The following is a 13,394-nucleotide window of genomic DNA, read 5'->3' as shown; positions in this document are numbered from 1 at the left end:
AGAACCGGCATCCTTACGTTTCCTTCTTGACTTAATGGGATTTGATGAAATTCTTTTCACTGTGGTTAGAGGTATTTTTGATAAATCAGATATTTCACTGGTAGCAGTATTAGCAGTAAGTCCTCTTGTAAGTAAAGAACTATATGTTGTTTTTACGATTTCTCTAGCGTCAGCAGATAAATGCTTTTTCTTTGCTGGAACACTGGAAGAAGCACCATCAATGTTTTTCCACGGACGACACATAATGCTGTTTTATAGGTATAAATAGATATAACACTGGTAACACTTGTAACACTTTCAACTAAATGAAACAAAATGTATATTTAAAAATTTCTCATCGGTTTTATATACTTTTAGAAATTATACAAAATAGAGGGAACCTGTATAATTATTCCAGGAAATACTTAACGATCAACAAATTTATTGTGGTCATTAAAAGATCAACCATTGATAGTGAAACTCACTGTTAAAATGTTTACAACTTTATGAAATAAAATGTATTCTAATCGTTTTTATAATTTTATACGATTTTTTAATCGTTTTTATATTACCAGGAATTTATTATACAAACAAGATAACGACACTCTACAGTAGCTTCAATTTTACCTGAATACTTACCTGCTCAACTAATGTTGACTAAGCTGGGGAACATGCGGTCGAGTTTTATTGCAATCATTAAGCACTCAACCATTTTTCGTGAAATAAACTATACCTACCTACTTTTAAGGGTATAATTGCTTTCTCAATTTCCGGCAAACATTTGTTTAAAATAAATGCTGTATCGTGTTTAGCGTTTTGAAGTGTTAAGTTTATATTAAATGTATATATATATATATATATATATATATATATATATATATATATATATATATATATATATATATATATATATATATTATAAATATGTGCACTATTTAAAAAAGTCCTTGGACAAAAGTGTTTTCCTGAGTTAAATCTAAGTGGAGACAAAGTATTTTGCAAGTCCTGTTCCAAAATCGTAGGTTAAATTTATTTTCACATTTCATTTTTGAAATAAGGAACTGACAAACAAAAGGATCCTGTCCCACAAAAAAATTTTTTTCAGGAAAAGATAAATTAGCTTTTACTTATATATAGACGGATATAGAGAGAGAGCTATGAAAATACAAAGATTCATCAAATTGTAGACAATTCCGCTTTTATTCTTTAGCTCCTCGTATGAGAATTGATTTCTCGGGAAGAACAGCGTTGAGAATTTAAAACTCGACGTTTCGGCACCTATTTTGGAGCCATTATCAAGAGGGATATGGTCCAGTTTGGAGTCTTAATCTGCATACGCCCCTCACTCGTGACGTACCAGTATCTTAATTTCCAGAAATACCAGAACCGTCCAACGGCACTAAGGTCTCAATCTGTTTACCCCTCAGTATCGAATGATGACCGGTATGACCCTGTGTAGTTGCTTTTACACCATCAGTAGGCGCGGGAACGGTATGCGCAGAAACGGTCTGAGCGGGATCGGTTGGCACAGAGGTCGCTGAAGCAACCAAAAAACATACATTTGGGAAATGTACCGATAGAAAGGGTTGATAAATACAAATACCTAGGAACCTGGATTTCAGACAATAATGATCAAACAACCGAAATAAGAGCAAGAATAGAAATGGCAAGAAATTCGTTTGTAAAAATGAAAACAATTCTCTGCAACAAAGACCTTAGATTAGAACTGAGAGTAAGAGCACTAAGGATGCTTAGAATGCTTAGGATGCTTAGAATAGCATGGACACAGAAGAAAACTAACACGGAAGTATTGCGAGAAATGGGCAAAGAATGCGAAATAATAAACACAATAAAAATAAGAAAGTTACAATATCTGGGACACGTAATGAGGGGACAGCGATATGAACTGCTAAGGTTCATAATGCAGGGAAAGATAAGAGGAAGAAGGAGTATAGAAAGAAGGAGAGTGTCATGGTTGAAGAATATAAGGGACTGGTTTAAATGCAGTTCTATAGAACTCTTCAGAACAGCAGTAGATAGAGTAAAGATAGTGATGATAATATCCAACCTCCGATCGGGAGACGGAACTTATAGAAGAAGATACGCCTATTTTGGTAATGTCGTATTTATACATTCCGTTTTCTAGCAGTATCGTATTGCTAAGAGATCGTAAAGCTAATGATGGTGATGGTGATGCTGATTCACTATTTCATTCATTAGTTGCACGAATGCAATTTCTGTCTACTTGCCAGCTTGGTACACATGCTGATATGCTGAACACGCCTTAACTGTGAGTTCTAGTTACTCAAACGTAGACGTGACAAAGACAGAAATAGTTAGTTCTCACTTTGGCCGTAGAAACCTCCACCCACATTATTATTCATTGTTAAAAAATCGGCAAACAGTTAAGTAATATTACAACATTAATTGACAATTACACAAAGCTCTTATCTACTCGTTATACATTTTTCACTAGGTGTGCTTTTTTATTGAAATTTCGACTTTGACAACTATTTAATTATATATCCAACAGACAGCTTGGTTTTATTTATAAACTTCTTAATTCATACCTAAATTAAGTTTAAATTATAGGTTCTCTATGCATACAATATCTGCTTATTGATTTTTAGTTTTCATTAAAAGAGAATTGATTTGTTTTTTCGTTCCAGGAATGGAAGTATAGAAAGGCTAGACGAAGACAACAACTTTCAAAGGATAATTACGAAATACAGCGACATTGAAGATAATATTAATGTCGTTGTGAGGTAAATAAGGGTTTTATTTATAATGAATATTTCTACTATATAGATGGTATTAAGAATGGGATATATATAGGAAATGTTTTAACGTTTCAATGATAAATTTAAAGAAGTTTTTCAAAAAGAACTTTTTTTCTTGTGCGCTTCTTAATTAATTAGTTTTTTAGACGCTGCATTTCATAGCTATTTATTATTAGTTATTATTATTTATCATTAGTTATTTACAAGTAGTCTTTAAATTATTTTCTATCTCTTGCTGAAATTTTCATTACATTCGAGAAATTTTCGTTTATCTTGCTGTCTCTGAATATGCAGAATCTACAGTTTTCTTTGTTCTTTTATTATCTTTTTTAAAGCTTCTACTTTCGACTGTATTTCGACAAACACACACACACAACAATTTTTGTGGAACCCCAGCTCCGACTGACATGTATATTCCAATGGAACCGTACCGGTAACACTCCGTAATGAAGTGGTACTTCAGAACATCCTCTGTTTTATGTTATGTGGTTAAGACACCTGATTTTATGGGTAGCTAGAAGAGATTTTCTTCCTATGAATGACTCAAATTAATATTTATACATGATTTTGGACTTGTGTCCCAAAATGTGTGTTCCGGACAGCGAGTCACCGACGCGTTTTATTAATATGTGGTGAGCAAGGTGCTAGAGAAAAAGGATGGAAGGTGTTAATTACCCATTTTTACACGGCTCATAGAACTGTTCACAAACATGCTACCAGATATACAAGTCATTGGAAACGACTCTGGGATCAGCTTGTTTGGCTTTACAGGTTATTACCTGCGGTATTTAAAGGGCGTAGTCTTCTGGAGTATCAAAGTACGTATCAGGAAGATCATTATGTGTGAAGTTAAGAAGCTTAGCTGACAGGAATATGTACTCGCCTGTGGCAAGGCGTCTTAAGGACCTCTTAAACTCGAATGTTTGAGCTTTCGATGATTTTTTGGAAGTATCTTTTGGCGAGAGACCAGACCCGTTTTTGAATTTTAGGAATATTGACCAATTGGTGAATGAAGGCTGATGGATAATAATGATGTCCGTTCATTATTCTCCTCAGGATTTTATATTTAGTTGATTTGTGTATTTATACTTATTTGATTACATGTTATGCGTTAACATACATGTTAAGCGTTCGATTGCTTGAAGTCGAGAAGGCTATGGTTGGTCTCGGAGAATATAAGGAGGTCCAAAATATCTTACTGTTCTACTTAAAAACCTATATGAAAACAGTTTCGAAAAACTTCCCAAACCATTTAAACAAAAATCTGGCTTAAGACGTATTTTATCACCCATACTATTTGATATATGTAGAATTAGAAGAGGATCTACTTAGTCCAAATACTGAAGAAGCTAGACACGATGAGCCGGGAATATGATAATTATCGACACATGATGCAACTTTTTGAAGAGTCAGCGGACAAAAGAAGTTTGTTTACCATAAACATTTTACTAAAGCATGTTTATGTTAAACGACAACTTTATTGTATTGTATAGATCATTAGTTATGGGATACACTGTATACTGCACTGCATGTAATGAATATTAAATTTTTAGACTACATTGATTGAACTATAAGAGTTTTAGTAAACCGTTTTTTAGAGTACGCCCGCTTTGTAATAAAGAGATCAAAAGTGGGGAAGAATCCGTTATCCAATTTCCAGGAAATGGACAGGTTTTGGTAAGTAAATTAGTAAATATATTTTAGGTTATTTTTGTGAGATAAAATTTGTAAATTATGATTTAATTAACTCCAAAAATACAATGGTGTACACTGGTTGAATACCAGTTGCATCTAATTTTTTTTCTTTATTTATTACTCGGATCAAGTTTTCTTTTACATTTTTTGTAATTGAATGTCTTCTAATGAAACGATTGTTGGTGAGCTGGATTATTTTTATAATTCATTCAAACAAAACAGTTTTACGTATCACAATGCTAAACATTTATTTTTACGTATCTTTTAAATCCAACTACGGTTATTCTGCGTGGGATGCCTATTTTATCTATAACAACTGGTGTAGTATCGATAATTCATACTTTGAAAACGTATAGTTAATTACACTACGTCAAACAATAAAAAACTCAAATTTATATCAGTTTAAATAATGAAAATACTGTCAAAGTTAAACTTGATAATTAAAAGTTCTCCTATTAATTTTTAATAATTGTGTGTAAATTAAACAGTATTTAATAGTTATATTACAATTAATTAGTATTTAAGATTCCCATTGATGTAGCCAACGAGTAAACATTACCTTGTGATGTGATAATTCGAATTATTTTGTGTGTTATGGAAACAGCAATTATTATTGGACTATAATATTATTATATTCAACTTAAGGAAAACTGCAGATACAGGTAACTGTTATATTCCTATTATTTTATCCACAGTGTCCTAATAGGACGACTGTTGCAATACTAAAAATTAAGTGAAGTGTTTTTGGTATCCAGGAACACTCACAAAAATGAACACAAATCAAAACCTCACAACTCCACAAGTTCTCCCCACAAAATCATATGTCGCTGCTACTTTATCCAAACCTCCACCTCCTACTTTCCCACGTAAGGAGCAAGCCATTTTAATGCACGCTATTCCAAATACTGTTTTATTTGACTATGTTAAAGCTATAGGGGACATTGTTATCCCAAAAAACATTACCTTTGCATCACGTATTCCAAATAACCGCATCTGTATTTATCTTTCCTCGCCTACAGTTGTCGATAACCTTCTAAAAACACATCAAAATATCTCTATCAACTCTACAGTAGTTCCCATCAGAAGACTTATCACCCCAGCTAAACGCCTTCTTATATCTAACGTATCTCCTTCAATTCCACATTCCATAATTGAGAAAGCCCTTAAAGATATTGGATTACAGCTGGTCTCTCCTGTGTCATTTGTGAAATGTGGTGCACTCGGAGAAGGTTATGCACACATAATGAGCTTCCGAAGAGTAACGTATATTATCCCCGATAAAGAGAACTTTTCAATAGATAGAAACTTCGCTATTACCAACTATTGTTAATACAATAATCCAACTACTTTTTCTCAAACTGAACTACCCCATCTAGAGCCCTCTACATCTGAAATTACTGATATAATTTCTGACTTAAACACTCCTGTTCAATCAGACCTAACTACTTTAAATTGCACAGAAACCCACACTGAAATAGATACTGAAACTATACACCCATCAATTCCACCCACACAAGGACAAAAAAGAGCTATATCAACAGACAGCAATTCTGATATTCCTTCTCTATTATCTTCAGCAAGTACACCCGAACCAGCGTCTAACCAAATGCTTCCTCCGTTATCCACAAAAACAAACACTATCTCCAAACCTCACAAGAAAAAAGCAAAAACTACTAAATCAGAGGAACATAATCTAACAGCTAGTTCACTACAATCCGTAGCGGCCATTTATAAAAATAATCCATCTGGTCTAACTTTGACCGAGACTCAGTTTATTGCTTTCCTAGAAAATACACATGGTAATCCTAGTCCACTTAATGAAGCTTTTGTTTTTACGTCAAATATTGAAGGACTATTACAAGACATAACAGTTCTCCATTCAGAAACTAAGGAAAGATCCCTTAAAAATCGACTTACGAGACTTCAAAAGAAAATCAAAAGACAGCTAAACCCAGATGACTCTGATAATATCAGCGTCTCATCTGAACTCCTAACCGATGATGAAACCAAAACCCTTATCTCCCAACAGCCAGAACAACCATCTCAGTTGCCCCTTACCCCTTCAACTCAAGATTCACCTTCAATTTAATCCAATGGAACTGCGATGGGTTCTTTCCCTGTATTGAAAGAATCCAACAACTAGTGACGGAAAAACAACCCGATATCATATGTCTACAAGAAACGAACTCAAAAATATCTAAGCTTCCCACACTAAAAAAGTTCGAAGGATATCATTATATCAGAACTAATTGTGACAGAGCCAGTGGTGGGACATCTATTTTTATTTCAAGTGAAATATATTCATCCCATCTTCTCATCACCACCGAACTCGAGGCTATCGCCGTAACTACTTGGTGTCCTAATAAACTTACGATATGCAGTGTTTACATTCCTCCTAACTACCCCCTTAAAGAAATTGAAATTCTAAATCTTATATATCAGCTCCCCGTTCCGTATATTCTAGTAGGTGACTTCAATGCTCATAACTTTATGTGGGGGTCAAACCATACTAATGGCAAAGGTAAAACTATAGAAAACGTTATCAATTGCACAGGCTCCTGTCTACTAAATACAGGCTCTAATACGCATCTGAACTTTTCCTCTGGCACATTTTCGGCGATAGATCTTAGTTTTAGCGACCCAAAAACATATACTTCACTAACTTGGAAAACTTCCGATGATCTATATGACAGCAACCACTTTCCAATATTTGTATCATCTGATATCTCCAACCATGAACAAACTATAACCAGAAACTTCTGGCGGCTAAAAAATGCCGACTGGATAGACTATACTTCACAAACAGATAACACCTTACCTTATCTATCCCTATCCGACAATATTAACAATAATCTATTATTAATCACAGATTCTATACTTAAAGCTGCAAATTTGCACATAGGCAAAAATAGTATTTCCCATAAAAGAAAGGCAGTACCTTGGTGGAATACATCTTGCCAAACTGCAACAGAACAACAAAAATTAGCTCTTAAAAATTACCGTAAAAACAAAAATCTGGAGAATCTTATTGAACTAAAGAAAACCAGAGCCAAAGCCCGATTTATTATAAAACAAAGTAAAAAATCATCTTGGAGAGAATATGTATCCTCTATTAATTCAAGCACCAATCCGGCGGACCTCTGGAAAAAGATTAGGCAAATCCAAGGAAACAACACCAACCTCAAAATCTCTAGTATAGCTGTAAATAACACTACAATCACTGACAATCAAGAAATCGGTGAAACCCTAGCAACGCACTTCGACACTAAATTTAAAAGTAAAATAGATGCCTCCTTACGAAAACCATTACCTAACGCCCCACCCTGTTCCTCACCCGAAACAATAATGGACATCACACATCTTAATTCTCCCTTTCTTTTTGAAGAACTAGTATCAGTTATTCAAACTTGTAAAAACAATGCCGCTGGTCCTGACGACATTCCTTACATATTAATCAAAAAGCTCTCAAACTGTAGCCTACTTAAAATACTTGAGATGTATAATTTAATCTGGTCATCTAACCAATTTCCCAATCAATGGCAAACCTCTATCGTAATACCTATTAAAAAGCCTAACCTAGAACGTTCCTTGGCCAACTCTTATAGACCTATATCACTAACTTGTACGATGTGCAAAATATTCGAAAAAATGATTAATAAAAGACTCCTATGGTTCATTGAAAAACATAAGATATTTGCTAGTGAACAGTCAGGATTTCGTCAGAACCGTTCAACCCAAGACAACCTTGTAATCCTCCAAACTCATATATCAGAGGCCTTAAACAAAAGACAAGAAGTCGTAGCTGCCATATTTGATATTGAAGGTGCTTTTGACACTATAAGTAGGCAATGTATATTAAACAAACTTATCCTTCTTAATATTAATGGTAATATATTTAACTTTATACGAAATTTTCTATCTTCTAGATCGTTCAGAGTCTCTGTCAACGGTATTTTATCTTCTACTTATACTCAAACTGATGGCGTACCTCAGGGATCGGTACTAAGTCCTACACTTTTTAATCTAGCAATAAGTGATTTATGCTCTCACCTCATTTCCCCTATTAAACATATCATGTATGCTGATGACCTAGTAATTTACTGTCATGGACAAAACTCTTCTACCACCTCGAAGCTTATTCAAACTGCTGTTGACACACTTTAAAAAAAAACTAGTGACATGGGGTTATCTTTATCCAATGTAAAATCTAAAATTATAAACTTTAGTAGACGTCCCCCTTCTCCATCTCCACTTATTTTGATCAACAATGTCCCTCTTCCTGTTGTTAAACAATGCAAAATTCTCGGATTAACGTTTGACTCACGACTAACTTGGAAGCAACATATATTTGCAATAAAAAGAGAAACGAGCATAAGACTAAACATAATAAAAACTCTATCACATCATTATTGGGGATCTGACGAAAACTCACTTCTTAAAATATACAGATCACTAATACGCTCCAAGCTAGATTATGGTTGTCACATATATATATCCGCCTCCAAAACATATATTAACCTTCTTAACTCAATTCACAACACAGCCCTTCGTCTTTGTATTGGCGCTTTTCGATCTAGTCCTGTAGATAATCTTTATTGCGAAGCTAACGAACCTCCTCTTTGTATAAGACGAAAACAACTGCTACTCTCTTATGCAGCATCGGTATCAGCTAACCCCTCTAATCCAGTGCATCCCTTATTTGTAATGTCCACGTATAATTTACACAATACCAATTTCTTTCCACCAATAAAACCTATTCCACTAATTTTAGCACAGACACTTAATGATATCTCTCTTACACATACCCTTCCTCTTTATCTCCCTCCATCTCCTCCTTGGATCATGTCCACGCCCAAATTTAACACCTCGCTCACCAACTTCGATAAAAATAAACATCCGAAAGAGATCATTATAAATGCATTTAAAGACATTATAGATACAAATAAATACGACCTAATATTATACACGGATGCCTCAAAAAATGACACAGGAGTAGGCTGCTCTGTTACAACCTCTCATTCACTAATTAAGTCATCACTTATACCAGCCATCAGCAGCGTTCATACTGGTGAATTATTTAGTATATTGCAAGCTTTTAACCATATATCTCCACCTAATAAGCAGGTTGCCATATGCACAGACTCTTTAGCATCAATCTATTCTATCAAAAATATATTTACTGATCATCCAATTGTCCAAAAGATCCTAGACTCTTACCAAATTATCTTGTCCCAAAACATAACAGTTACCATAATCTGGCTGCCATCTCATATTGGTATAGAAGGCAATGAAACTGCAGATCACTATGCTAAACTTGCTACAGCATCACCTGAAATCACCGATAAAATTCAAATTTGTAAGGACCTAAAATCATATATTAAAAGAAGAACCAGACTCCTTTGGCAGCAGCATTGGAACTCTAACCGTTCGATCTTACACGAAATACAACCGTCAATAACCAGTCAGCCTACATTTGACTATTCAGCCCTCTCAAGACGAGATCTCATTGTGATAAGACGACTTCGGATAGGACATTCAAAACTCACACACAGCTACCTAATGTCCTCTAGCATCCGTCCCTCCTGTCAAATCTGCCAATCATATTTGACAATCAAACATATTCTCACTGAATGCCATCAACATTTGGCCAGAAGATTACAATACAAACTCAAAAGTGAAGTACGAGATATCCTAAACAACCCTGACCAAATAAAAGCTATGCTACAATTCCTTAGAGATGAACACTTATATCAAAAAATATAATTAGATTTTAATTTAGACATTGTGTAACATATTATTATCATTCCGTATTATTGTAACATATTCTTAATGTAACACTTAATGTTTGTGTAATGAAAATTCATGTTATAGTACCTGTGTAAGTGGCCATAGTAGCCGAGCACGTTAAAGTTGAAATAAAAAAAAAAAAAAAAAAAAAAAAAAAATAATGAAAATAATTACATTTGCTGTTAAATTGTCCATAATTAGAAAACACAACTTTAAACGAATCGATAACACTACCCTTTTTATTTGGTTTTGTGTCCTAAGAAATTTCACAAAAAAGTGATATATATATATATATATATATATATATATATATATATATATATACAGGGTCATCCTATTATCGTAGAAGCCACAGTTAGAACGTAGTGTTGGTCTTACGACGTGCAGCGATGCCGCTCATTTCGGCACAGTGGTCACCTACCACTGTGGTAGTTTGGCGATAGACTGAGAAATCAGGACCGTACGCACTTTGTTTAAACAATCTTTACTCATTAATAGAAGAAACAAAAAAAACAAATTAATTCTATAAAAACGTCTGTATACATAAAATATGTAATACCTTGTAAATACTTATATATATACATATAAACAAAAAAACTGAAAAATAACTGAAATGTACTGTACGTATGGTCCTAAAAAAACGAATGAGCATTAAATCTGAGATATTTCTCGTTAATAAAGACTAATCGCAATCCATATCTAAATCGCCCTCATCCTCTGAATCGTCTCCTATATTAATTATCACCGACTCAATATCTTCCTGCAAATTGTCCATCGCAAACATTTTTTTTTCTACTTTGTGGACGTGGTTCACATAATTATGCCATTGCTCTTTAGATAAGCGTTGGTGAGCTTCTTTTATCAACCGTTCTACCGTTTTTTCTTTAAAGTCGACGTTGTTTGAAGCCACATACCTTTTCACTTGACTCCACACCATCTCAATTGGGTTCAGCTCGCAATGGTGAGGCGGCAGTCTCAAAATATTAACGCCATATTTTTCCGCAATTGTTTCAATTTTGTACTTGTCGTACTAGTCTCTAAATGCAGCCACAGTATCCAGTAATTCACTTTTTAAATAATCTTTGTCGAAAAAAATGCCTTTTTGTTCCACAATTTTTTCGGGAAACTAAATTTGCGGGAGTGTTAAGACACATTATCTAAAACGACAAGTCTCTGAGACCTAGAAAAAGTAAACAAAATCACAAGTTATTTTATCCTGAAAAGTACCGAAAATATTACAAGTTATTTTATATACCTGAAAGGAAGAAAATAAAAATCTGTCAATAAGTTATTTTTGGATCTGAATTTCTTCAGAGTCCAAAAATACGAAATAAATATTGAAAATATATTATAAGTTCAAATAATAAGTATAGAGAAAAGAAATGTTAAAGTATTATAAGGATACAACTCTCGTTCAAACGGCTAAGTCCCGTCAAGAGACTTAGCGAACCTAAAAGAGAAAATAATTTCTTACATGAACTAAAGTACCTGAAAGAAATAAAACATTAAATATAAAATAATAGTAATAATTCGTCTAAGTCAGTAGCGACGAATTAAATGCTGAAATAAATCAGAAAATTTACTAAGTTAAAATGATCTGAAAAATAAAACAAAAATAGCGGCGGTTTAGTACAAACCGACAAAGTTTCGCTCTGAAACTTTGTCAAAAATTCCTGTAAGAGAATAGGTAATAAGGTAAAAATAAAAGACGTTTGTTTATTTGAGTCTCTAGGAACTTAATCAACCAGAGGGTCTCGACTTGCCAAGGAGGCTGGATCTGCGGACATATCCTGACCAGATCTAGCTTGTTGGCCATCGTGCACCTGTATTTCTTAATAAAAATCTAGGTCAAGTTCCAACCGTCATTAGGTCTTTTTGACCGTTTTTTGATTGGAACTGCACGATAGCCAATACTCAATTTCGGAAATTACCATTGGCTGCAATTTCGTTGCATTTTGACCAATGATAATTCCGAAGTCGAGCAACAAATTTGGGAATTACGATTGGCTGCAATTACTGTTGCCATTTGACCAATCGCGAATTCCGAAATTTGCCATTGGCGACAAGAGAAACTCTTGTAAAAGTGCAAAACATAATTTGCAACAGCTTCGCAACTCCCTCCCACAAAAGTTATCATCTTTACTCCTAATAAAAACAATATAGTATTTCGTGTTTTCCTTATAATTTTTAAGCTATTTAATTAAAAGAATATAATTTGACGGTCTGACTGAACTGATTTTCCGACTGACGGTTGAAAATTTTTGGGAAAATTAGAGGAAAAACACCCCAGAACCAAAAAAAGTTGCATAGGGAAACCGTGTCAGACTTGGTCTAATGAAGCGATACTCAAAGTTTGGAGAGGCATCTATCATCAACTTTTTGCCGACGGGCACTCTAATTATTACAAGTTTTACTACAGTTTATCTTTAATCTTACTCTTTATTTTGACTCGCTATTCAAATCTTATAAATACATATAAAAATATGTAATCACATTGAAAAAAAAAATATTCTAAAAATAGATAAATTTACTATATTTCTGTATTTATATCTGTTTTAAATATTTAATTACAGGTGGACGGTATACCTGGAGGTCCAAGTGGCGGTCAAAAACCAAAACTTTTTTCTTTTAACGTAGTTTTCGAGCCAGCCGCAACTCAAGAAGATGTACTTCAATATTCTGGTATGAAGAGACTTATAGAAATGGCCTTAGAAGGTTTTAGGTGTACTTGTTTTTGTTATGGCCAGACTGGAAGCGGAAAAACGCATACGCTCACAGGACCACCAGGACTTGTAAGTAATACTTAAGAAATATGTATAGTTTTTATAACATCGCCAGATTAACGAAGATTATTCTAAATTTTATTTAATATCTCGCAAATTTCTTTAAACGAAAATATAATATGACTTATTGACATTGGCAAATTCATTTTTTGTTTATTTTTCTGTTTACAGTTTGGTTTAAAAACAGCTCCTTATAGCGATCAACACGGATTGGTTTTTCGATCCTTTATGTACTTATTCCAATTAATTCAAGAGAAACCAGAGATGCATTTTATACTTAAAGCTAGCTTTTTAGAAATATACAACGAAAAGGTAAGTTATTTTTAAAAGTTAAATGCAATTGAAAATATTATTTAATAATAAATGTTAT

The 13,394-nt window shown here is 33.8% G+C and overlaps 1 protein-coding gene across 2 annotated transcripts in view; it reads left to right on the top strand.

Moving 5' to 3' along the window:
* LOC140448601 (kinesin-like protein KIF12) overlaps positions 1-13,394 on the top strand; it is a 69,075-nt gene that overhangs the window by 25,203 nt on the left and 30,478 nt on the right. For both annotated transcript variants that reach the window (XM_072541694.1, XM_072541693.1), the window contains exons 3-6: positions 2,649-2,744; positions 4,358-4,436; positions 12,815-13,033; positions 13,196-13,336. In XM_072541694.1, the coding sequence (XP_072397795.1) occupies positions 2,649-2,744; positions 4,358-4,436; positions 12,815-13,033; positions 13,196-13,336 (535 nt within the window). The remainder of the gene's footprint in view (positions 1-2,648; positions 2,745-4,357; positions 4,437-12,814; positions 13,034-13,195; positions 13,337-13,394) is intronic.

Source organism: Diabrotica undecimpunctata, chromosome 8 (genome assembly GCF_040954645.1).
Source record: "Diabrotica undecimpunctata isolate CICGRU chromosome 8, icDiaUnde3, whole genome shotgun sequence".
NCBI classification, from domain to species: domain Eukaryota; kingdom Metazoa; phylum Arthropoda; class Insecta; order Coleoptera; family Chrysomelidae; genus Diabrotica; species Diabrotica undecimpunctata.
This window is presented reverse-complemented; position numbering and strand designations above follow the sequence as displayed.